At 40.3% G+C, this 27,640-nt stretch overlaps 2 protein-coding genes across 2 annotated transcripts in view; one reads left to right on the top strand and one right to left on the bottom strand.

Annotated features, from left to right (window-relative positions):
* CACNA1C (calcium voltage-gated channel subunit alpha1 C) overlaps positions 1–27,640 on the bottom strand; it is a 488,452-nt gene that overhangs the window by 458,628 nt on the left and 2,184 nt on the right. The window lies entirely within an intron of this gene.
* The window catches only part of DCP1B (decapping mRNA 1B), a 47,045-nt gene continuing 35,424 nt past the window's right edge, over positions 16,020–27,640 (top strand). The window contains exons 1-3 of the mRNA XM_064458521.1: positions 16,020–16,265; positions 17,235–17,275; positions 19,812–19,939. Of these exons, the coding sequence (XP_064314591.1) occupies positions 16,113–16,265; positions 17,235–17,275; positions 19,812–19,939 (322 nt within the window). The 5' untranslated portion in view covers positions 16,020–16,112. The remainder of the gene's footprint in view (positions 16,266–17,234; positions 17,276–19,811; positions 19,940–27,640) is intronic.

The raw sequence follows: 27,640 nt of genomic DNA, 5'->3' as shown, positions 1-27,640 counted from the left end.
AATTCCCAATGAAAACAGGTAATAAATGCTTCAGAACTAGGACTTGCAATCTGACAAGCAAAATTGCCCAGATTTCAAGGCCTTCTGTCATGTACGTGACTTGAACCTTGTCAGATTAGAGTTGCATAAAAGAATTGTGGCTTCCGTGTGCTCAGTATGGAAAAAGATCAAGCTATAGGGCCGGAAACATCCCAGACCACAAGGAAATATCTCAGACCACAAGAGTCACTGACCTCAGACACTAGACTAGAACTCCATGCCTGGATCTCTAGCACTCTCTGCTCAGAAAGAGTAGCTTCCACATCTTCTGCAGGTATAGCCCCCATTTTCTCTCCAGGGCTGACATAAGAGTATGGTCACCTACTCTTGTTATCAGTTACTCCTGTTTTCCAAATGGCAAAATAAGGGCTATGAATAGAATTGTTTCCGCTGTTTTAATAAACTGCAGTAATAACATGCTATATATTTAAATTTGGGGGTGGGTGAAAGTGTGTTTCAGGAGATGCACAACAAGAAAATTATATCCAAAAGACTATGTGAAAGAAACAAGAATTAATCCTGGCTGAGTAACGTTGTAATTCTGTTTCCATAGAGTTATGTCTTATAATATTTAAGTTATGTTCAAGTACTACTGTCTGACTGGAATACCTTCTGTGATATTGATTTATCTTCTCTACCTTTGGAACCAAAGGACTGAATAAAGAGGTCATATTTACAGTAAAATCTCTGCCCCTAGTAAAAATGCATATCTCTCTACTGAACCAAACTAGTTTTACTGTAGGTCCATGCTAGAGTCACAGTCTTTGCTGAGGGACAACTGGGAAAGAGCAGTCTGAACACAGTTGTTTTTAAGCTATGATGTCATGGCCATTTGGACATAACCACTTTATGATTTGGTACTCCAAATCAAGACGTAATCCTTCTTCATAAGCAAAAACTTGTTGATGGTCCAATGAAATGATTAATGAAAATTATTTTTCCATCAATTATAGTGAGATAAAGACTGTTCTTGCATTTACATCTCTAGTAGAAAGCTTTGATGGCCAAATTCATTAAAAGTTGAAAAAAATTAGGGATTTGGGGCTTGGGAGACAGATCTCAACTTTTACAATCATATTGAAAATGTGATTTTTCAGCTGCAGATTATCAGTTCTTCTGGGATGCTAAATACCTCTATGAGCCTGGGCCTTCAATTACCTAATTATTCAGCCTTATTTTTCCGTCGTCTGCTGTTTTCCCTGTCCTTTTGTAGGATAAGGAAATGTCCTACTTTTTGACAGTGCCCTCATGAATGTCCTATCCTCAAAAACAGGGGTGGGGGTAAGGCGGGACGACGACACCCGACTATGTGGAATGCAGGAAATACTTCCAACAGTGGATGTGTCCATATAGAAGATGTACAGTAAGAATACAGATAATGCTGTTCCTATTTTATAACTTGTTGCACTTTCATGTTTGCAACATAACAAGGAGCATGTATTTTCATTATAAGGTTGAATATCTTGAGATTTAATATTCAGTGCAAGAATCATAGAATCATTTAAGTTGGAAAAGACCCTTATGATCATCAAGTCCAACCATTAACCTAGCACTGCCAAGTCCACCACTAAACCATGTCCCTAAGCACCACATCTACATGTCTTTTAATACCTTCAGGGATGGTGACTCAACCACTTCCCTGGGCAGCCTGTTCCAATGCTTGACAAATATCCAATCTAAACCTGCTTTGGTGCAACTTGAGGCCATTTTGTCTTGTCATATCACTCATTACTTGGGAGAAGAGACCAACCCTCACCTCGCTACAACCTCCTTTTCAGGTAGTTGTAGAGTTCAGTAACTCACCTTTATCTGAAGTATAATTTAAAAATAGAAGAGAAAAAAATAATAAAACAGCAAAATACCAAAATGCTCTTGATACTGAAAGAAATAGTGTTACAGGATCGATATGGCTGTATTGTGTGTACACTGTTTGTGAAATTAACAGGTGTTATTTCTGAAGCTTTATATCCTTTCAAACACACAATAGCTTGTACTCTATCATGTCCTAATTTTATCTTTAAGTATATAACGTGTATGTATATGGTTGATTTATTTCCCAGAAGACAAGTGTCTGGTGTTCTGGACAGTCATAAACTTCAGTTTTTGAATCATAAAAACATTTCCCCCTCCCCCATTTGCTTCCATTCACTTTGTTTAGAATGAGTAAGTGAAGCAAACTGATCATTTTCATAATGCTTTCCCCCCATACAACACATGAAATATCTTAAAAATCAAATATTTGCATAAGAACTTGCACATCATTGGAAAACCCTATTCTAACCTACTTTGACAAAGGTTATTAACTGCTCTGAACACATGTATGATATTCAAATACACATACAATGAGTCTTGGAATACTATGTGGGGGGAAAAAAAAAATCTTAGTATTTGGTTCCTTGGACTTCTCCGCTCTAACATGCGTATCCTAATAGCATGTTGGACCTACGCTCCAAAAAGTCATCTTGGTGGCTCCTTTTAGGCCTCTTCCCTGGAATAATGCCCTCTGATACATGGCTCAAAAGTATACACTGGCCTTCCTGTACTGGGCAGCTCAACGGTTGACTATGTACACTAAAGTCAATTCACTTCCACAGAATAAACAGTGATACCTGATCTTATTAGCCTTTTTTACTCTCCTGAGAATCTTTATGTAATGTTGCATTAGTAGCCTTTACTAAATTAGAAAACCAAAAGGGAAGATAAATCAATATGGATGTACGTTTGCTGATATTGATTTTTCCCCTCATAGTCAGCATGGGAATACTGTGGCTCCTACTAATATAAGGAGTAGGAGAGCTTTAAATGGTTCTGTCTGGATAATTACCCATAGTTTTGGAAACTTATTCAAACTTCTTCAATCTGTAATTTTGAACTAGACATTTCATAAAATGAAATCTTTCTCATGAATAATCATGTTAAGATGTTGATGACAATCTCTTGATGCAGATTATCAATGAGATGACTAGGAGAGGCATTCAACCTGTTACTCATGAAAAAGGATGAAGAGTTGGGCAATCTGAAAGTCAAGGGCAGCCTAGGCCACAGCAAACATGATATTCTGCAGTTCAACATCCTGAAAGAAGTGAGCTAGGAAAATATTGGAATCACAGCTCTGGAACTCAGGATATATTTCAGCTTGTTTTGGAATGTGCTGTGTGGGATCCCACAGAAGACTGCCCTGCAGGGCAAAGTGGCCCAGGACAGGTGGTTGGTCCTCATGGACCCCCTTTTCAGTGCACAGGAACAGGCCATTCTGATAGGCAGGAGTGAAGCCAGTGTGGCAAAAATTGAGCATGGATGAAGAGGGAACTCCCATCTGAGCTCAAATGTGAAAAAGAAAATAAGCAGAGGGTGGAATCAGCAACAGAGTACCCACGAGGAATATGCAGACAAGGCCAAAGAACACAGGAATGGAGTCAGGAAAGCCAAACCTCAGAGAGAGTTGGAAATAGTGAGAGAGATGAAAGGCAAGAAGGGCTTCTGTAAGCACAGCAGCAGCAAGCAGAAGGCTGAGAAGAATGTGGACCCACAGCTCAGTCCAGCAGGGAAACTGGTGACAAAAGAGATGGACAAGTCTCAGGTACTCAGTTTTGCCTTACATTTTTGTTTGATTTTTGTTTCTTCCTAGTAAGGTGTGTCTTTAGGCCTTGCATGTCTCCAAGCCCACTTGCAACCTGTGGGAGTAGAACACTTAGGCCAGTTGGATACATGCAGTTCCTTGGAATGACATGAGCTGTATCTGAAGGTGTGGAAAGAGGTGGCCAATGTCACTGCAAGGTCACACTCCCATTTTTGAAGGTCATAACTATCAGGGAAGTTTTTGATGAGTGGAAAGACAAATAGCACATCCATCTCCAAGAAGGAGAACGGAGGCAACTGTAGGGCAGTCAACCTAACTTCAATTCCTGGGAAGGATTAAGATTTCCCCAGTCTGCCATGTTCAAAGGGCTGTGATCAGCAGTGTAAAGTCCTACTGGCGGTCAACTACTAGTGGCATATGTCCCTCAGGTATTGAAATTGGGGCAACACAGTGTAACAACTTTATTAACAGTCATGATTATCAGAGGGAGTGCACTCTCAGCTAACTTGTGGATGATACCAAATTGGGGGAGAAGTCAATAGGCTGGAAGGCAGAGCTGCCATCCAGAGGGACCTCAGCAGGCTGGAGAAATGGACTGACAGGAATCACATGAAGCTCCACAGTTGTACATGAAAAATCCTGCACCTGGGGTGGAATAATCCCATGCACCAGTAGAGGCTGGAAAGCAGCTTTGCAGAAAAGGACCCAGTGTCCTGGTAGACAATAAGCTGAACACGAGCAAGTAGCATGCCCTGGCTGTGAAGGCGGCCCACCACATCCTGGACCTAACTAGCAAGAATGTGGCTAGCAGGTCTCACAGAAGTCATTCTGTGATACGATAACTGGAGTATCTCATCTAGTTTTGACCTACCCAGTATAAAAAAAATGGCATACTGGAGGAAGTCCAGAGCCTCTAAGAAAATTAGAAGTACATGGCATATGAGGACAGGCTGAGAGAACTGGGCTTGTTAAGCATGAAGGAGATGACTAAGGTAGACCTTGTTGATATCTTTAGCAATTCAAGGAGAGGATGTAGAGAAGTTGGTGGCAGCATCTCGTCTGAGGTACATAACGAAAGGATGAGAGGCAGCAGGCAAGTCAAAGGAGGAAATTCCAATTAGGCATAAGGAAAATATTTTCATTATGAGAGTGGTAAAACACTGGAACAAGTTGCCCAGAAACACTGTGGAATTTCCATTCCTGTTGCTACTACTTTTGGTTTAAATCGAAGATCTGTTCAGAGTCACTTTTATGGAAAAGGCAAATTTGGGATCTTTTTTCTGTTACTGTCACAGTTTAAGTACAGTATTCTCATTCACAGATCAAAGATCATATTCCTCAGTACCTTAGGACACCTGAGAATCAATGAAATTACATGGTTATAGTTCTCTTGTAGCATAGCAAGATGGATTTGCCATGTGAAAGAAAAACCCACAAGCCAAGCCATTTTATTCCCTTACACTGAATGAAATGGAGTCATCATTGATGGAGTTAATGCAGATAACCAAATGCTAGGAATTCAAACTTCAGAAAAGCTTTACATCATTTAATTGCTTGAAATTTTTAGTGACAAATAAAATGAGGCCCTCTCCTCTTTTAGGCCTGGGGTTGTTTGTTTGTTTTTTAATACAAACACACATACATACACTACCTAACACTCAGGCTAAACAGCTTGGTTTATATAATTTTTGCAAACAGGAATACCCAAGATAGAACATTAAAAATAGTACCCCACGCCTTTTCCTCCCTCTATAGCGAAACCGCATTTCAAATAGCGGTCTCTATTGACATAGAGTTACTTTTAGGATAAAATGTAACTGCTATTTATCAGTTAGAATTAATGATACTCAGACATTTGAAAATGTTAGACTGTATCATCTCTCTTGGAACTGTACAGGGGCTTTTACATCTTGTGGCAACTGTTGCCACGTAGTAAGGAAAACAGAGATGCTTTCTAGCAGGCTTTATCCTTTCATAAATGCTTCCTCAGTCATTACAACATTTCTCTTGATAGTCAACCAGCTTCTCCTATGTCCCTTAAGTCTACATCCCCTTCTTCCTCAAGCAGGCAGAGAAAACGTCTGTTGTTCTGTATCCCTCAGAAACCATTCAGAGACAAAGAGATGGAAAATGCACATGATGCTGTATTTGCTTCCTAATTGCTCAGTGCTGCATGAGGAGAGACTCTCCATACGTTGTGTTTCATTACAGCAACCACTTCCAACTAGGTCATGTCACAAGCAGTAATTAAAATGACCTAAAAAATAGTCACGGCAGAAGAGCAGTTTCCAGTAATGACAGCACATGGTTTACCAGTCCTTGTGCTCAGCATTTCATTCCATCAAAACCTCAAAACACTCTTCTTACTCTACTTCCAGTTATAAAATCTACCTGAATTTTTCTGCCCCAAGATCTACGCAACTCTGTCCTTTCCATTTCACTTTTTTCCTGGCCGGTGTCTCATTCTGGCTACAAGCCTCCTTCAGTTTTGCCCCCATGCTAATCCTGCTTTCGCCTTCACCATGGCAAGTCTTGTTTCAGCTCTGTCTCCTGTACTCTACCCTACTCTTCCATGTTCCTCTGTCTGCTCATCTCATCAGCTCTGACGCTAAATGCTTCCTGCTTCTCCAGTCTGTATGCTCATGTATTTTATCATCAATACCACTGTACTACCACTAGTTCTTTTCCAATCATTCTCTCTCCTTTACAATCCAATCTACCAAGTTGTTGCATGCATTTTTCACACACACCCCCCATTTTCTTTTTGATTCAGAGATGAAACCTAACATACCAGCTCTTGCATCAGAAAGGGGGGAAAAAAAAACCAAAACACATGTGATTAAAATAAGGACTAAAGGAGTTCTTTAAGATGTCAAACTCCTGTTTAACAGAGTGCATCCTCAGCAAGTTTGCAAATGACACAAACTGGGAGGAGTGGCTGATACACCAGAGTCATGCTGCCATCCAGAGCAACCTCAACAGGCTGGAGTGATCCAACAGGAACCTCATGAAGTTCAACAAGGGGAAGGGCAAAGTCCTGCACCTGGGGAGGAACAACCCCGTTCACCAACATATGCTGGGGGCCACCCAGCTGGAAAGCAGCTTTTCAAAAACAGATGTGGGAGTCCTGGGGGACACCAAATTGAGCATGAGACAGCCCTGTGCCTTCACTGCAAAGAAGGCAAATGGTATCCTGGGCTGCATTAGGCAAAGTATTGCCAGCAGGTCAAGGTAGGTGATCCTTCCCCTCTAGTCAGAACTGGTGAGGCCAAACCTGGAGTACTATGTCCAGTTCTGGACTCCTCATCACAAAGGAAACATGGACGTACTGGAGAGAGTCCAGCAAAGGGCCACAGAGATGATTAAGGGTCTGAAGCATCTCTCCCATGAGGGAAAGCTAAGAGATCTGGGACTGTTCAGCCTAGGGAAGAAAAGGTTCATGAAGATCAATATATATATATATATATATATATATATATATAAATACCTGAAGGGAAGGTGCAAAGAAGGCAGAGCCAGCCCTTTTCTGTGGTGTTCCATGACAGGAGAAGAGCAATAGGCACAGGAAACTGAACTGAAACACAGGAAGTTCCCACTGAACATCAGGAGACACTTTTTACATTTTTTTTTTTTACTGTGAGGGTGACCAAGCACAGGCACAGGTTGCCCAGGACCTCCAATACTCCAATGAGGGAGATACTGCAACCTCCTTGGGCTCTAAGTGGCCTTGCTTGAGGGGGTTGGACAACAACATGACCTCCAGAGGTCCCTTCCAACCTCAACCATTCTGTGATTCTGAGTGTACCATGAAATACATTGTATTATCTGATCTGTTAATAACTGAACTCCCTCAGAAGCCAGGTAAAGATGTTTCAGAAAGATCTTTCCTTAAAGTTGAGTAGTAAGTCAGGAGTAAACAGCAGAAGCACTTAACAAAAATGTCCTGAACCTGTTTTAGTTTCACACGGTCTTGTTAGGTTTACTAGTGCTTAAATGACACAGCAATTTCATTGTAAATCACAAAGCGATTTCAGCTGAAAATTATATTTATAAGATTAACGTAGGATTACAATAAAATTAACAGATTTGGGCAAGCCAGCAGGAAAAATAAGAGGAAGAAAGAAACCTTGGCCTGTTACTGCTCATAGAAGTTTTTCTTTGAAAATTCCATGTAGCTCATGTTTCTGTCAAACAAGGTAATACATCTGTAAATTTAATCTGGCACAAGGCATAGCAGAGCATCCCAGAAAAATGACAAAATCAGATTGTAGGAGAGGGACTGCCAAACGCCTCCACAGCTCTCAGAATTCACCCGGGGAAACAAATTCACACAACCATAATAAACCCAGACTCAGATACCCACTGGAGGTTACTGGTGCTAATACCTTTAGTTTCCACTTCAAAATCCCATTCAAAGTGCTTAAATCTTCTATTGGCTGCCTGCTGGAAGGTGCCTTTGCCCAAATCCATCCCTCGTAAAAAGCAGGGATAGATTGCATTCATTGTTTCCAAGGGCAACTCTTCAAATGTTACCAAGTTTTATCTTCTAGTACAGTTACACAAATCTGAGCTCCTTTTTCTACTCAGGCCTTTCTTCCCATATCCACAAACCCTAGAGCAACACAAGTAATAATCAAAATGAAGAAATAAAATCAAAATGAAGCATTCTTAAGTTTCAGGAAGAAGCAAGTAATTGCATTTAAAGCATAGAGGTAATTGTGGATCCTTATTGCAACATGCTGCATAACAAAAGAAAAAAAAATTCAGTTTTCAGTTTGAAAGGAAGTTTGCTTTAAACCAAATATCTCATTGATGTTTGCTAGCCAAATAAATCCAGTAACAAATGAAAATGATCACCCAAAGCATTATACCAAAATGTAAAGATCATGCTATTATAAGTTAGGTGATCTCACATTAAAAGACATGTAAAGTTAGGCTTAAAAGCTATTGTAACTACAGAAGATACATACATTTGTGAGAACATTCACAAGCTCTTACCACCTGCAGGAGCAGATATGAAATATCCATTAGCATCACAAGAATTTCCCCATAGCAATTCTCAAAAGCAGCTTTCAAAAATATAAAAGATTGGAGGAATATTTGAGGCAGAAACTCCACTTGACTTACTCGGTTATTTCAACTTTAAGAACCCTTCCTTATATTATCATTTATCTGTTGTAGCTTTCTAGAATTCAGTATTGTTACAACGCTCTAACTTCATTCACTTATGCTATATCTAAAGCTATGAACTCCTTTATCACTCTTTATTAAACACCAACATTCTTCATTAAAAAGACCAAACAAACAAAAAATAGCCAAAAACTCAGGAAGATACTTCTGTCAGTTGAGAAGGCCATAATGCAAATGTTTTTCATAAAGTAACACTGTAACAGTTGCAGGTATAACAGTTATTCAGAGCTTCTCCTTACTTCATCAATTAACAACAACAAAGCTGATTTGAATGTACAGAACTCATTTTCATAAAAATATACTTTACCACCACAGGCAGAACTCCCTATCCTAGCCCCTAACCAGACACCTCAAGCACTCTCCCAGCCTTGCTACCAGCTTCTTTACAGCAGCAACAGTAGCACATCTTTGGGATGACTCCATTTCCTTAATATGGCAAGAGCCCCTATGCCAGGTGAGGTGTAAAAATGAGGTCCTGACTTAGTGTAATTACCTAATGGAACTTTTCATATTAGGAATTAATTAAATGAGGCCATCTTCTCTGTAACTAGTTGGAAAATAGCTCTTTTAGAGCTACAGGTGTTTGACTCAGCCAAATTAAATGGTGATTACCAGAAAAACGTGGTTGGAAAGGTATTATCTTAGGTAAGATGTAATTGCTATTATATCGTATTAACCTATGGGAAATAGAAGGAATGCCCTACCCTCATCAGCATTTTGGTGGCTTGTCAAGCCAATCATCTGTGTAAAGAATAAAGCTGATGGATTAAAACAGTCTATGGCAGTTTATCAGGATAGAAATAAGCTGGTGGCTATCAACAATGTGTTATTGATTCTAAGCACATACAGTTGTGGTAACAAAATTACTGAAGAACTCAAATACTGGCCCAAAATGGTTGCCTTCTCATAATACAATGCAGTGTCCATTGTTTTTTTCGCTGTAATTAAAGTAGTATGGGGGTGAGTGTAAAGGAACTTGTAAAGTTAAACCCTATGAGAAATATTACTGAAGAAAGTAAGCAATTTCTGCTACATTAAATAAACAAGGTGAAAAAAAACCAACAAGTTTTGACAGTATTTTTCCTTTGTTCTAACAGGAAAATCAACAATCTATGCTTAGAATACTGTCAGCATTAAGGAGAGATCTGACAGAATCATATTCACACTTGTATAGTTACAGCAGTCAGGCAAAGTTAATGGATAAAGTTAACACCTTTTATTTTATCAACTAGTACAACTGGGGAAAAAAAATCCATACACAAAAATTGTTTTAGGTTTATCATTTTCTAATTTCTGCTCTACTGAAAGATAAGACCCTGAAATCATATAGTCACTTAAAACATTGAAAATCTAACACTGATAAAAATCAGAATTTTTACTGATTAAGTGTACACAAGAAAGATTTTTTTTCTGTATTACACTACAATTCAATGCAAATTCACTATAATTCCCCCTTCTTCCTCCTGAAATAGTCTTTTCCTGGTATTAAAATTTTTTTTCAGCTCAGATTATGCCCTCAGAAAAGTGATTAAAGCTAAATCAAAAAGAATTCTTCACTCCAGAAGAAGAATGTCTACCTAGGAAGTTAGAAAGAAAGAAACTGTTGTTCAATTAATGACAGTAGGGAACGTTCCTTTAGCTCTCCTCCAGCTAGGCCATTGGCAGAAGCTGGGCCTTTGAAAAAAGGTAAAGCTCAGTACCTTGCAAATAAAGGTATAGCAAAAGAAAAGGTGTAGAGTTACTTACTACCAGAATCACTTAGCAAAATATAAGTCAATGAAAGAAACAGTCTTTTGGTAAAAACCCAGGCTCTTACACACAGAAAAAAAACCCAACCTTCAACTGAAAATCAGAGTAAATTATAGTTAATTATTTCATACACAGTACGTATAATACAAGAATTTCAAAACCAACAATGCCAAAGAATACTATTCCATTCTTGTGTGGACTAACGTTTGCAGAAAATCTCAAAACGGTCTCATAAACTTCGCCAGGGAGCAATGTTACAGACACAAACATGCATGCTAATAACTTAATGGGCTGCAGTTTATTTGGGGGTGGGGGGAAGGGTTGTTCTGAACTGGAGTTAAAGTAACCAGATTTAATTTTAGTGCAGAGATATATTTTTTTAATAGCTGCACCCGATGAAACCATGCAGTCTGACCCTATGGTTCGTAAGGAACATTCAGCAGGTAACACATTACTAACCAAAAGACTAAAATCGCTTTAACCATTAGGACTGGAGTTAAGAAGTGGCTCAACAGTACAACAAACTGTTTCAACTTTTGAGCATGAGGAAAGCACTCTAAAGCTAGCTACTGAGAGCCTGTAATAAATGTGGTCTGAAAAGGCTGTCCATTTCAACAGTGTCTGGGAAGGGATGCAGCTAGCCTCCAGCACAAACCACAGGGGCACTGGTTCCCAAGTGGTGAGAGATACCATGCTACAGAGTTGTGAGCACATCCCCAGAAATATGTGGAGCATGGGTAACCAAGCCTTGTGGGATCATCCTGGCTCCACAAGAGCAACCCACTGTTCCCCAGGAAGCTGGCATGCTGGAAAGCACCACGCAAAGATATTCAAGTGGCCCTGGATCGGGTAAGAGAAGCTTATTAATCGTGCCTCAGCACCCTTTCCACTAGCAGGGAGAGCAGTTGTGCCACCGGTCAGAGTGAGCAGAAAATTCTGGCAGCCTTGGAGAAGGAATAAAAGGAAAAGGCAACTACAGTGTAATAAAAACTCCAAAGGGGCTGGAGATGAGGAAGTGAAGAAAATGAGGTGCTCAACACTACATTTTATCAAGGGATTCCTGCTGCTTATTAAAAAACTACTGCTTAGAGAAAGGACTGAATGTGAACAGGCAGAAAAGCAGCCAGCCAAGGCTGTGATCTCAGCAGCAGTATGAACACTTGTTTTTCAATCAGTTCATTTCCCCAGTCTGACTGGCTCACACTGTGGCCACACATGCACTTGTGCCAGTAGAGTACGAAGGTGCCAGAACGGCAGGACTGCACGTCTGGGACCTGGGATGGGGGTTACATACGCCCAGCAGTGCCACCAAATATATCCACATAAAATCATATCCTTGGTGTCGATAATTTGCTCTAGGAGGCACAGCTTAGTCTTTACAAATGCCATAGATTCTTGAATATGAAGCAAAGACTTAATAACTGTTTGAATAATCCTTGTGAAAAGGTTTGGCCTTCTTAATGGTTATTATTAATGGAGACCTTAAGAACATCATGCTGTGTGGATTTTGCCTAAAATCAGTCTGGATATTACCTACACAAAATGCCTTTCATACCGTGTCAAAAGCATAGGTGTGGGGGTTTTTAACAGAATAATATCCAAGTGGGTGAAAGACAAAAATGTGACATTCTAATTGTATACTTCATGAAATTATGACATTTTGAAAGCTAGAAAATTACTTTGTTTCATAAACAAATTATAGCAAAATCATTCTAACTCGATTTGATAGTTATTATGGACTACTGGATTACTGACTGTAAGCAAATAACTGCAGTTTAAGGAATCAACCTTTTTAAGCTGTCACATTTTTGCTAAAACGTCCTTAACTTCTAAGATGCAGTGAGAATTCACAGTGTTTCTCTTCTTATCAAGATCTTGTTTCACTGGAAAATTTTTAGTCTACTATCAAGTGATTCCATAAAGCAGGGCAGAACTAATGGCTTTATTAAGTACCTTTACTTCAGGCTAAATGGAAGGAGCAATTACATCCCACTTACGTAGCAAAACAGCTGGAACCAGCAGAAGCTACCTCACAGTGCAACAGAAAATATAAAAGGGCCTGATCAGAAGCTTGGCAGGTTCGCTGACTCAAAACACAGGGCTAAGGAACTGTCTGTCCCCCTGTGATAGAAAGGGACGCAGTAATTCAGGAGGGAGGTAGTTCTAAAGAAGCATCCACAAACAGGGCACCAAAAACAGACAGGCAAAGTTTTTGACAGGCCTACTTCAAGATATTTAACATCACAGTTGGGTTTTCTTCCATGGAGCTCAAGGAAACAGGACACTCTACAATCTTTGTATGTCAACAGAAGGGCACAGGAGACACACTTGAGCAGTCAGTCTGTCTCTCTAACATAACAAATGTGCAAAGCTTCAGGTACTACTTGGCCTGACAAAAGGGGCAATAACAGAAACAAGGTAAGTTGTAAAAGTTGAACGACACCTTATTTCTGCTTCAAACATTTTTTTTTCAGTTGGAACAGGGCTGCAATATATCTTCAAAATTCTGTACACTGCTTTCTCCTACCCAATGACAGTTATGACTAACTATTTTCAGTTCAAATTAATAGCTTTTGAAATACAGTTTCTATAACCCATTATTCCTTATGGGACTTATTCCCTCATTCCCCTCCCCACCACCACCCAAAAAAAAAAAAAAAAAAGCAGGGCACCTTTTTTGTAAGCCTTATCGTTGGAGGGCGCAAAGGCATCTGGAAAGGGAAACTCCAGGAGTGGGAATCCAAGAGTTTGACACTTCTATGCCTTGGTGACAAGTTGGGACTTTTTGTAAGCAGGAGAATTGGCAAAGAATTGGAGATGAGATGGTAATGAGAAACTCCAGCACATGAGGAAGAATGTGGTTAGGTGTGCCTGGAAACTGGGAATTGAGGACTATCTAATCAGCAAAAAGAAATTATTGTGCATCTGTTCACTATTTGAGCAACATGAATTCTCTTTCCCTGTTACTACTTTTTGGGTTTTTTACCATTCTACTCTGGTCACTTCCAGATCGAGGACAGCAGTTTCCCTTGTCCATCATGAGCCCGTATACCTTCCTTGCTGTTACAGGATCTGTAAGTCAGACGGAGCTTTGGAATGGAACTCCTTAGAGCCATTTTCCTACCATGAGTATATCAAGAACTTAAAAACCTTTTAAATTCTAAAGCTGTGTTTCATTACAGCTCCAACTGAAACAAGGCGGCTTTAGAAAAAGAGAAACAAAGAGTGAGACAGATTATAATAAAAGGGTACATATAAAGATTTCCTCTTTCACTATACACTTGCAGAGCAAGCTGTAGGTCTTTCTTTTTAGTAATGCAATTTTTAGTGGCCTTCTGGGCTACAACAAAACCGGCATATTCTCTCCTGAGTCCCAAAGATCAGTCTCTCTTTCTGTTGTTTGTGAGAGCAGGCCCATTCCTTACTCCACTCAAGAGACCCACTGTCCCTACATTTAATACTATGAATTCCCAGCTTGTTGTCTCTCAGTTGTCTCCTACCCCCACTTCTCAGTATGGAAGCTTTTTCATCTGGGCTTGCCCATTTGTCCTTGGAGCAGATGCTACTGCCCACTCTATCCCACAGGCTCCATCTGTCCTGGAGTGAAAAGGAGGGAAGAAAACAAAACGGCAGTCTTCGTTCCCTACGTCCAGCTACTGCCCTTTTAAAAACTGTTTTGTCGGGGATATTGCAAACCAACAAAATAGCATTCATTACCTTTGCCTTTAGTTCTTCCAGGGTATCCCATTCTCTGGAAGGAAATATATTGCCCTACTGCTTCTATATACAGAAGGTGGTAACTCCTTCCAAAATCGCTATGTCAGTCTGAGGTGATGAAGTCAAAACAATTTCCTCTCACAGTGTTATCCCAAAAAGCAGGTTCGTTCGCCCAGTGTGTGCAAAACACCAAACTACACACAGAGCAGAGGTATTTTATTAATTTCATTTTTGCACAAAGATGGGTACTAGGTGATAACTCCACAAAGCTAGCACACCACCCCAAGAAACTGCAAGGTATTTATAGTTAAATGTGTCAGTCACAGCTAATAATCACACCCCTCAGCCAATAATTGGTTAATTTCTTTCTTGGTTCAACTTTAAGGTACAACTCCCTTTAAATTTACCATGCATGCTCAGAGAGTAAGGGGCTGCTTATTTGAGGGGAGAGTTCCTGGCCTATGGTCATGATTTTTAGTATTATAATGAGGATAGTTCACCTAAAGGACATTTTGTTTTAGTTCTTATCAACATCCCAGTTAGCTGTTCTCCTTGACTCTACACTTTATCACCACGTCCTCAGCGTCTTCTGAGGCGGGATGTTTGCTTTTATCAGTCTCTCAGCTCTCTTCAAGGATATAGTCATAAAATAAGTGCTTCCCTGTCTCTCAGTTGCCTTCTCTGGCTGTCAAATTCTGTTTTGCCAAGCTCGCATAGTTCATTGTTACGGCTTAGCAAAAAATTCCATTTTCTTTGGATATCAACAGGGGGTTCAGGCTGGATGGTTAAGCAAATCTTTTAAATATAAGTATGTATTGAGTTGATCTGCATGCCACAGATGAGCTTTAGCTCATGTATTTGCTGTAAACTGTTGGTATCAATAGATTAATAATAAATATGCGTGTCTGACAGGAAAATATGGCAGCTAAATTCATGGTCTTGTCCATCTGTTCCTCTGCTGTTTGCGTATCTCCATATCATAGTATGCTGTTTATGTTTCAGCTGCTTGTCATATGTATGTGTGTGTATATATATATGAGACGGATGTTTGATGGCTTAGTTTGCACTCATGTTTTTTTCCCCTTAAGTTCTATGCAGAAGTCTGTGAGTGTACGCTAGCAAATACCGTGTATATTCGTCAATCTGAACCAACTTCTCTTCCTGTTCCAGTGCCGCGCGTGCATCGCCTTGGTGCACGTGTGGGCACACAGCAAGCACACACAGCCTTACGGATACACGAGCCAGCCTCACGCCGTCTCACATGTACAGCCTCGCCGCAGGCGCACCGGTGAGCCCAAAATGCCGCCACGCATATGCGAGGCCGAGCCCACGTGGCTGCAGCTCCACTTGGCGCGCGGCTGCCCGCCCTCCTGAGGCTCTGCACGGCGTGGCGCGCACCACACCTCCTCCCGCGTAGGCTAACGGGCGCACGGTGGGCGCGCAGGGAGCCCTGCCAGCGATTCCCGCCCAGCTCGGCGGGAGCCATGTTGTTCCTCGGGCGCGCAGCTGCCACCCCGGAAAGGAAGGCAGTCAGCGGCCACCGCAGCGGCAGGGAGTGGCCTGAAAGCGTAGGGTGCCAGCACCGAGGGAAAACCGGCCAGCCGAGGCGGGCGGCTACCGGGGGAGGCGCTGCGACGCCAGCCGTCCCTCCCCGCGGCTTGTCCCGTTGCCAACGGCAACAATCCTGAGCCGGCGGCACTCGGCGCTCGATTGCGGCGGGCTGGGCTCCGACTCTCCCGCCCGCTCTCGCTCCGACTGGGGCGGGAGTCACCACCCTTCCTCTCGGCGTTGGATTAGTTGCGCCTACTAGGAACCCTGTGTTGTTGTCGGAGGCAAAATGGCGGCGGCGGTGGCCGGGGCCGCCCTGCTGGGCAAGGGGCTGGACATCAGCCTGGCGGCGCTGCAGCAGCACGACCCCTACATCAGCAGCATCGTGGACGTGGCCAGCCAGGTGGCGCTCTACACCTTCGGGCACCGCGCCAACGAGTGGGTACGTCAGGCCGCCCCTCCCCGCCCCCTCCGCCGGGACGGGCGGGGAGGGGCCAGATCCGGTCACGCCCACCCCGGGCGCGGGGGGCGGGGCCTCCCCGACGCCCCGCCCCTCCCCGTGTGGCGGGAAGGCGGAGGAAGGGGTGTGCACCTCCATGGCTGAGGTGTGAGGGTGCCTGTGAGGGCTGTGCAGAGGGGCTCCCTTGGTCCTTGAGGCTCCCTGCCCTTGCTGGGCAGGGTGAGAGGTTGTGCCTGGCTCAGCCCCTCCGGGCAGCCTGAGAAGCCCCATGGTGCCGGGGAAGCGAGTTTTGAAAGGCTGCAAAAGTTTTATTCTGTAGGGTGGGGCTGCAGGAGATGGGGGCTTAAACCTGGGCCTGGGCCTCAGCCTCAGGCGCTCCTCTCCTATCTGAACACCTGTCAGGGAAACAAAGTGTGTACAAAAGTGTATTGGGGTTACAAATACTAAAAAGGCTATTTAGTATTTTAAAAAGTCATTACCTTGGTGAATCTTTTGGTAATTTAATGTTCTGGCTGTTTGTGGGTGATTCTTGGTTTGCTATAATGGTGGGCCTCAGGGCCTGTGTTTGAAGAACCTGCACAGTCTGCCTTTTGTGTGATTTACCCCTTACCCGTCCTGGGCATTGCTCCTGAGGGCAGGCGCCGTTTGGAAAATCCTCTCCCTGCGTCTGCCCTGCGTATGGCCCTCAGGTGTAGCAGTGTTTAGTTCCATGGCGTCCAGCCTTTAGCCTTTTCGTATCATGTCGTAAAACTTGGGTCAGCTGCACGGTGACCTGTGCTGGCTCTAGCCCCTTTCCACCAGCCAATGAAGTTGGGTTTAGTTATTTTTTCATGGTTTAGGTGAGAGGTGTGTAATTTATGGTAATGGTGAAACAGAGATAAAGAGGGGGCTCACTGACAGCTAGCAAAACGCTGCCCTGATTTCAACTTTCTTAATTTTCCTTTTCCTCAGGAGAAGACTGACGTGGAGGGAACCCTGTTTGTTTACACGAGGTGAGGATGTAACTTTTTAATATCTGCAGGTGAAACCTGTGGATATGGAAAAGCTAGCTGGGATGGAGCACGGCTGAAAGAAGTAAAATGCTCTTCCTTCAGAAGGCTGAAAAGAAACTGAAATTGGCAGAGGCAAACGCAGGGAAGAAAACACTGGGAAGGACACATCACCTTGTATTTGGATAAGACTTCCAAACGTGATTTAAATCTCAATATGGGTAAACCGTAGAGATCTGTTTATGTTGTTTTAAATAGGATGTAGTATTTGCAGTTTAAAAGGTATCTAAACAAAAAAAAACAAATATTGAAATAAATAATTATATTCCTTAAAGTAAAGGAATGGTAGAACTTATGAAGTATCATGTTTCCTACTTAGGGAACTTTCATGCTACTTGTGTCTGTGTTCATGCATATTTCATCCAACATTTTGGATGTTTTTAATACTTTGTTTTAGCAGCAGTTCAGATTGTGCCTTTTCAGAGCACTGGTTACATCATTTATTCTAGCATGTACCTTAGATCTGTTGTGAAGCCGGCTCTACGTTTGGGTTAGTGCCCCAGCATTTCCCTGTGACTATTGTTAAAATAAGAAAATAATACAGTAAGCAGATCTTGCAGTAGCTGCTGGATGGGACACCAAAGCAGAACCTTTCTCCTTCAACATTATGTTGATGAGGATCTGGTAGGAGAACTGAGAAAGCAAAAGATTGTTTTGAGAAGGCGAGAGATGTATGTGTGAAGTGACGGGGAGGCCCAAGAGACTGTGAGCTGTGTGTGAAGTGGGAATGCTGGTTTTAATCTTTTGAGCTCTTTTGTAGCAGCAATAGAAATCAGCAGCAGCAATTTTTCTAAGCTGCTTTCAGGTAAGTGGAGAAAAGATGCTGTTATGATTACCACCACAAGAGGAAAGAACTGGCCCTTAGTTGTGCTAGCAGTAGGTGGAGGTGGCTAGCTGTGTAATGCAAAACAGAAGTAGTATTTCTCGGGTATGTTTGAAAACTCCAAAACTGACCACATGTAACCTGGCACTTCCAACATCTGTGATATTTCACTGTTCTTTCTGTTGACTAGGGAAGTTTGTATTTACAACAGAGATTGCTGCCCTTGCTGCCCTGTATGCAACAGTATAGAACAGGTTGTGAGCTGTAACATCATACATTGCCCTCCCCATCAGTTTTAACTTTAATTCCCTGTGGCTTTGAGCAAAGTCATAAAATCTTGTGGAAAAAACATTGCCAACAGACTGAAGGTTGGAGACTGCTGGTGGTGTTTCTGCTGCTTCAAATTGCTGTTGTGACAATGTAAAGTAACATGACCATTTTACTTGAGCTGACTTACGTATCGCCTATCTCATTTTGCAAATTCTAAGGAACTTTGAAAAAGTCAGACTTCCAACTGGGTTAACACCAGTGGAAGTAGACTGTTTTCTGGGTTTTTGTGTGTGTGGGGTTTTTTTTTTTTTAAGTGGAGTACTGACTGTTGTAAACAAAGATTCTTGTTAAGGGTTCCACTTTGGTTTAATTTTCTGTTGACTCCAATCCTGTACTGCAGGTTCCTGTGCTTTGGACTGCATAGAGAAGTCCACCCACCAGCAATTACCAGAGATGGCACTTTTCCCAAACGTTTAGCCATCATCTTTTCCTTTATTGTCATACTTGGCTTGGAAGTACTATCTCCTGCCAGGATTGTGATAGGCTTAACGGCTCACATTAATAAAAATTATCTGACTTGAAGTGTAACCCCCATGAATGAGCATAATGATTTATAGTCCTAGAATGGTTTGGGTTGGAAGGGACCTTTAAAGATCACTTAGTCCAACCCCCCCTGCCACGGGCAAGGACATCTTTCACTACATCAGGTTGCTCAAAGCCCTGTCCAGCCTAAGCTTGAACACTTCTAATGATGGTGCATCCACAGCCTCTCTGGGCAACCTGTTCCAGTGTCCCATCACCCCCACTTTTGTTCTTATGCTTTAGATGGTATGGAAAATCCTATCTAGGATGACTGTTACTGCAGTTGTTAACCTGAGTGTTAAAAAATATGCTTGCTCTGGCCCATGACTGAATCATTCTAATTGCTGTTTCCTACTCCAGCAAGAAGCTGTAGGGTAGAGAGTGGTGGTTGGATAACGTGATGCTAGCGGTCTGGGTCGAACTGGTGTTTCGTAACATCTTGCCCGTTCAGAAGTTGTAGGCCTTATAACTTGAAGTGAAAAGTGGACATGCAGATAGGATTGTGCTGTGACTAAATTGTTGGACCTCACGTGGTAGTATCACAAATGTGGCATACTCTCTGTAGCTACTGTGAGACCAATGGTGCTTCTGGTATTTCTCATACATAATGTAGGGTTTTGACCTAATTAAAAGGATGGTGTGAAACACTGCAAGAGTCAATTGTTATTTCTTTGGCAACAAAATTAGACTTTTGTAGTATCTCTTAGAAATAAAAGAACAATTTTGGAGAAACATACAACAAAGAAATTCTAGTAATTTTGGTTTTTCCTTGACTTGATGTGATTTCTAATTTATAATTTTCAGATCAGCTTCTCCAAGGCATGGCTTCACAATTATGAACAGACTGAGCATGGAAAATCGAACAGAACCTATTACTAAAGACCTTGATTTCCAGCTGCAGGACCCTTTTCTACTGTACAGAAATGCCAGATGTAAGTATGTGATATGTTGGGGTAAATACTGAAGAAGTGACCTCCTTTTCAGAGTCTGTTCTTGGTTAAGGCAGTCCAAATGATTAGACTGCAGCTTTCAAGGGCTCCTACTAGCTGGTTAACACTTACCACTGAAAGGAATACGTTTTGCTTTTTGGTGTGCTGAAAGCGAAGAGTCGCTCAGTGCTTCTGAACATGCCACTCTTCTAAAGAAAATATTAGGATGTGCTTAACAGTAGTATCTTCATTTAACTGACAAATGGTAGATTTTCATGTTCATGTGCATGTGATGGGCATAGAGACTCACAGAGATACTGTGTGTGTTCTGAATATGCCCCAGTCAGTGCTGGGAAGTCTCGCCATAAAGCAGATCTGCTGAGGGTTGGAGTAATATTTGTAGTCTTGGTTTTCTGCATGAGAATAGACAAATGAATCCAATTGAAACCCCGTCTTCTGCTCCCGCTCCAAAATACGGTCCTTACAGCAAGCTGGAAGGGAGGCTACTTCTAAACTGTTAGGGGTAACTCTTGACAACATAGTGTTCAGCCTAATTTAAACTCTGATGGAAGACAAAGTTATTACTTTGGGCTCTGTGTTTATCTTGCATTATTATCTTTGTACAAGAATTAGCAAGTGTCAGGCAAACTCAGAAATAAGTGGAAGACATGAGAAAGCTGTGCTTTTGCATGCAGATATACAGACTGTTATAATGTGCAATTATATGAGAATGAGCAGTTATAAATATACAGTTTATATCTGTACTTGGAAGCAGAGCCATAGTATGATATATACTTTGTGCTTAATGCATAAAAACAGATTGCAAAAATGTTTTATGTAAACTGTGATGCAGAAGTTTCCCCTCTGGATGAAGTAAAAGCAGAGGAAATTTGTGGTATGCAAAGCAGCCCCATTTGACAATCTGCTAGACGTTTTTGCTTCATAAACTTCATTTGGAGTTGGGAAGTATAAGAGGGAATCCTGTTGTTCACACGCACTGTGTGGTAGAAGCAATAGAGAAGTAACATTTTTAATAACCTAAATGAAACTTCTATTTTTGAGAGTATTTGACAGGCTGACAAAGAATTGAAATTCCCAAAGAAACTGAAAAGAAATGTAGACATCTCTAGGCTAACCTAGACTAGACCAAACATTAGTACCATGAGACCTATTTATACCGTCTGATTTTGAAGTCTTTCCTATGTATATGTAATCTTTTTTAATCTCATTTTGAAATTCAATTAGGAGTTTCTGTATGTATGTACTAACATCTACCTTTTGAAATATAATGTATTAATATTTCTCTTTTTTTGAGACAATTGGTGTAAAAAGTAATTAGAAGTTGTCATAACTGCTGACATGAAGAAAGTCTTTAGTCTGACTACTACATGGAAAGTGTGATTCATGTGGTTTTCTATTAGGAGAAAAATTGGGGGGTTTGGGGGGGTGTAAGCTATTTGTTCACTAAGACATGTCAGAATTTCAGATTTGCAGGGTCTCAAATATAAGTACCAACCTATGCTTCTGAGCAGTGGGCCTATGTTCAAGTAACTTGTCCCCAGGGCTTTTTGGCTAATTGTGCAACAGCAAAAAGCAGAAGGCTCCTTTTCTGGGTCCTTCTGTCAGAGCAATGGTTCTTTTAGTTACTGCTGAGCTGTGTTTGCACAGCATCAAGGCCTTCTCTGTTTCTCATGTAGCCCTGCCAGCAAGTGGGCTGGGGGTGCACAAGAATTTGGGAGAGGATGCAGGTGGGACAGCTGACCCCAACTGACCAAAGGGATATCCCAGACTACATGGTGTTGTCAGCAATAAAAGCTGGGGGAAGAAGGAGGAAGGAGCAATGTTTGGACTTACAACATTTGTCTTCCCAAGTAACCGTTATACATGATGAAGCCCTGCTTTCCTGGCAATGGCTAAAATATCTGCCTGATGATGAAAAGCAGCTAATTAATTCCTTATTTGCTTTGATTGCCCTCACAGCTTTGCTTTACCTATTAAACTGTCTTTATTCTCAACCCATGAGTTTTCTTTCTGTTGCCCTTCTGATTCTCTCCCCATCCCACTGAGGGAAGGAAGCGAGCGGCTGTGCGGGGCTGAGCTGCCAGCTGGGGTGAACCCACAACACCTCCACTGTCAATTTGGCAGTGGCAACATGAAAATAACAATGTGTTTCTTTCAGTTTAGGATCTCTTAGCCACAAGATCTAATAGTTTCTTGACCTTGTGGCACTTATTACTGTATCATTCCCTTGAGTGCAACTATGAAAAAAAGAAATAACAAGTTCCCTAGCCAGCGTGCTCCTGGTTTTATAAAGTCATCTTCAGCCTGGGTCTGCAGGTCTGATTTTTACTAGTTAGCTGTTTGATCTATATCTGTTATTTAATTTGAGGATTTTGTTGTCTGAGAGAAGATTCATGTCTGCCTTACTAAGAAAAATCCACTAGTTTAGGATTTCAGTTAGTATCAGATGTGTTCCAGGCACAGGGATATGTTACCCCTAGTTATTTATCTTTCTGAAATACTCTTACAAAGGCTCAATCATTAGTTCTTCAAGAAAACTGAAGGTCTTGGTACTTTGGAGGAAGAACTTTTGGGTTTTTTCAGATTTTCATGGAAACATCTGTTTCCAGAGCAAACTGGCATCACAGACCCATAGAAGAAAAGTTATTTACCAACTCATTTGACTTTTCCAGGTTTTCTTTAGGTCCCTACAGGTTGTTCACATGATGATTTCTCTCATAAGATGCAGATAATTCTAGCCCTTCCTTCTTTACTGTGTATTTCAAAGCCTTTGCTACATAAAATAGAGGAACCTCCTCAACCTTATGTATCTCTTTTCACTAGGATTTCATCCAAACATGATTCTGAATATCCTTCTTGAGTTTTCTATATGAATATTTTCCTTGTGTTTTGCTTTATTATACAACTTAGCTTTATAATTTTTCCAAAGCCAAGGCTTCAGGCTTCTTCCTTATTAAATGGAAATTTAATCCAAAACTGGGGGTTTTAGGACCTAATGTTGTAATAATATTTTATATCCTGCTTCCAGATACTGACAAGGAGTACTCTGTAATAGCTGTTTACTTGGCAGAACAGTGGACGGTTTGGCTGTAATACCTAACAGGATCTGGAAACAAGTTATCTTTTTCTAACCTCCTGTTTGACTTGGTTACTTCTTATTTTATTTTTCATACATATCTTCTTATTAGATCTAACAAAACTAGCTGAGTTTCCTCTGTTTTTCTAATTAGTATAGTTGCCTTCCTATATAACAGGACTTAAATTGGGGTTTTGTGACAATGTAAATTTCAGAAAAATACAAAAGCAAGCATTTGGATGAGTAAAGAAGTCCTGACCAGTGTTTTGTTTCTTCCAAAATTCTGAATGTTTGTTGAACCCAACTTCATTTCAGTACAGCTGAATATCTATGGCTGGTTGTATCTCAGAGTCTAAAAAAAATGCCCTTGGCAGCAAAACGTGGTACTTGTGTACTGGACAAGTCTGCCAAGGTTTTGTCATGGTATAGCTATCATTTTGTAATGATTGCTTTGCATGCAATGTATGATTACAATAGAAGCAGCTTTCCAAAATTATATTCAATAAATATAGTTTTATGAATACTTAAGAAAAGGAATATTTTGATCTTACTTTCTACTTCATTGGTTTTTGTATTTCTTCTATTGTTCCATACGATCTTGGTCATCTAAAGTTGAAATACTGTCTAAACACTGTGTTGCAGACACCTACAGTCTAATCCCAGGACTTTTCAGGCTGGATTTGGGATCCATGCCAGTTAATGTTTGCACTGATGCACTATTTCACAGAAAAGTTTAGTTTGGGAACTCTGTTGGGTTAGAGCTAGGGTTATTCATTTCTAAGCCAGGAAGCTCAAATTACAGTTTTTAATGCTAGAAGAAGTCCTTGTCCACCAAGAAACAGAAGGTTTATGGATCAAATAGGTATTTTCAATGTGACTTTTAAACTTGCGTGGTTAACTGCAATTTTATACGCTTTCTTTCTGAGAGCAAGACAGTAGTCCTGGTTTTGTTTAGATCCTCCAACGATTTTAAGGGTGTTTAAAAAGTTCTTGGGTTCTATATTTGGGTAATCTTAACTACATAATTACTACTTTTTTTCCCTTAATCTTTGGTGACATTTATTGTGAAAACCAATGTTTAGAGCCTGTTGCTTAAGACTTGATGCTGATTAATATGAGATAATTCAGAAGGAATGCATAACTGTAAATTATTAATTAAAATAACTTCATCTTCTCCTTTTAGCACTGATCAGCTATATAATAATTTACTCACAAATAGCCCCAACTGTACATTGTACCAGATGTATATGGGTGTATGCTGGGTAACTGAATTATTTCTTGAGTTGACCAATTTATCATTTCATTACTGAATACTGTTTCTCATGTTTACAGGGCTCAGAGAATTTGGTGAATATTAAGTTTTATATCTTAGAGCTAGCTTCACCTTCAGCATTTCAGCTGACAAAAAAATGAAAGATCCTACCTTATAATTGTTAGTATGCTAATTATGAAAGTGATCTGATACAGGTTAATTGTGTGCTTTTGTGCTATAGCAACTGGAGAAAGAAATTGTGTGACAGATGAATAAATATTCTGTATCTGACTAGATTCTATACCTGTTTGGGCACAGAAGTTACTTTTCATTTCTGTGTCACGTTTGTAGCAAGGCCTTTGATTGTGTCATATCATAGGATTGAAACTGAATGTAGCTTCCTAGTCAGTTGTGGCATGGTCTACTGAATGTGAGCTTTTACTGAGGTTCTTCAGGAAGTGCTACAAAAGCAAACCAGACATGCCTGATTTGGTAAAACTGTCTAGACACACATGATACGTACATAACCTCAACTACTTTCAGTCATCTAGTTTAACCTGTCACCATGTGTCTACCAGAACTCTGAAAATTTAGTATTATTTTCCCGGATTCCCACACTGCAAAGACATCCAGTAGATAAGATGGGATGGGAGGGAGAGGAAAGTTTGTGCAAAGTAGTAACATAGATTTTTGGGGGTTTTTTGTGGGGCTTTTTTTCGCCTGTAGGTCATAATTGTTTTTGCATGAAAATTTTTCCAAATAAATACTTGGGGACAAGTGATTGAAAAATGTTTAGGAAAAGATAGTGGTGTATACTTTTATCAAACTCTTGTTTTTCATTCCTAAATTTTATCTTACATCCTAAAGCTGTCTCAGATAGAACCACATCATCTTGGAGACTGATTGTGGCTCATTTCCATTCATCCTTCTACGTAATACATCCTGGTAAAAAATACTAAATGGATAACAAGTGTCCCACTTCTGTAGGCATTTCGGAAGACCCATTGACCCTGCAAGTAGCATTTCTTTTGTAAGGAACATCTTAGTTTGAAGATTATTAGAAATTTGCTTCGAAAGAGAAAGCAAGAGACAATAGTAATAGAATGATTGATATGTAAAAATGAATGTGTCATGAAAAACAACCTTCGTTCGGGTAGTCTCGCGTCTTTTTTTTTTTTTTTTACCCTGAAATACGTTCTTAGTCTATACTACATTATATATTCTGTAATTTGATATTTTAAATCTCTTCTTTCTTCTGAAATGTGTTTTTCTTTGAGAATGAAACCAGCATTTTGTGGTTAAATTTACTTGTGTTTATATTTAGATTCCGCCTTCTGCATATTGACCAATAAACAATTACTTGCTCAATTGTTTCCATTGAGACATATATCTATAAAAATAGATATTCCAGGCTTTGTTTCTATGATGTAATAGAGATTCTGTTTGGTTTTTGGTTTTGGTAAAAATGTCACTTTAAAATGGAGAGCCTTATTTATGAGCCTCCTACTTGCCAACAACCAGTATGTGGTCCAATAACAAAAAAACCCAACAGGATGAACACAGTAAATTGCAATGTGTATTCAATTGATTATTCCCCAAATGCTCATTGGTCTTTTTGAATTTTGAAACAAATACCTTTAAATGTTTTTAACTTCATTCAATTTGTAATATTTTCTCTAAATTCAGTGGTCTGCTGATTTAGAAATACTACACAGCTTTCAGTTGCTGCATCATTAAGCAAAATGCAATGTTTTTGTCACAGCTGAATAACTGAAAAACATTTTTTTTTCAGGTTAAGTTTGATTGCAAAATTATTTTTCTGGCCTGCTAGAACCGGCATGTTTTGCTGAAGAAGATACTTCTGTAGTTTAAAAGTCTCTGAAAGATGTTTGTCAGTTTGGAACAGAAGTGTTTGAAAAGTGAAAGTTCAAACTATAGAAATTCAAAGTGATTTTGGCAGAAGGGCCTTGCCCTCATTAGAGGTATGTTCTCAGCCTGTTGTTTGCTAAACAGATTTGGCTGAAGCATTCCTTCTTGTTTCTAAAAGCCTGCCTGGACTGACTACTGCCATTTGTTCAGAATACAAATGCTTGTGGTTTACCTGAGGTTCTGTCCTTGGAGACATTTTTGTCTCAGAGAAATAAACAAAATAGTCCTCCTTCTTCCCATTCCACTTTCTCTCCTTTGATCAGCATTATAAAAATTCATCATGCATCCAGCAAGACAGAACAGCATCAGAGGTCACTGTTATCTTCCCTGGATGCATTTGACCTTAAAGTGAAACCTCAGTTTTGCTGAGAGTGTTGGAATGCTAACACTGTTAAGCATAGATATATTTCTCCATTTTAAATTTAAAAGAAAATACACATACTGAAAGTACATTAATGTTGCAGTAAGAGTTGGTTATAAACCCAGAAAATTAAAGTTGCAGCATGAGCTTTGTCATGTTGCATGCAACTTTTTTAAAAAACCTATTTGATAGTTTATGTCCACCTTAACTATTTTATAGCTTGTCATGCAAGTTTTCTTGACAGAAGCAAATAAATGAGAGCAGGAAGAAACTTGCTTATCAGTTGCGTAGTGACAGTCATTTTTTTTCTTGTGTGAGATGATCTCTAGCACTCAGTTTACTGACTTCCTTGTACTTAGTCCCAGAAATTATCTGTTCTCAGACCAGTTTATAAAAGCATTACCAATTTCCTACTACATTTCCCATCTAGTTCCTCCCTTTGTGGTCTATACTTCAATCTACTAATGATTTTAATGTGATTAGAAGATGATAAAAGTTGCTTCGGAATATCAAGAAAAATAATAAATTGCCCCTTGGAATTGGGGTAGATATTGATTTAAATTTTTATAAAGAAAAACATAGAAGATGTACATTTATATATTGGATTTTTGTGCTTTCTGTCTCACATTTTAATTTTCAAGGACGCCTAAAATTCTTTAATGCTCACCTGTTGAGATATAAAAATATTATTGTAACTCAATGGCATAACTAAACACTATTTTGCAATCAGGTGTGGATGGACATGCAGCAGTGCTGGCTCAAGGCAGGTGATTTTTAAGATCAAGAATCATGACCTTGCTGTCCAGTGGTTAGTTTGGCCTGCCTGTTCTAGCATATACAACCTGCTACGCCTGTTTTTGAAATCTGTAACTAAGCTCTGCCTGAGTCTGTGGAAGCAGAAGTGGATTTTTACTGTAGTGAAGGGGGCAGGATAATTTGTTGTAAAGTAGTATGCATATATGCAAATTACTTTAAAAAAATAAATTGTCTGAAAAATGCCATAGAATATACTTCCTCTGTGGTAACTTGTAGTTGATCATAATTTCTTCTTTTCCTAATACTCTG

Source organism: Phalacrocorax carbo, chromosome 1 (assembly GCF_963921805.1).
Source record: "Phalacrocorax carbo chromosome 1, bPhaCar2.1, whole genome shotgun sequence".
Classification (NCBI taxonomy): Eukaryota; Metazoa; Chordata; class Aves; order Suliformes; family Phalacrocoracidae; genus Phalacrocorax; species Phalacrocorax carbo.
This window is presented reverse-complemented; position numbering and strand designations above follow the sequence as displayed.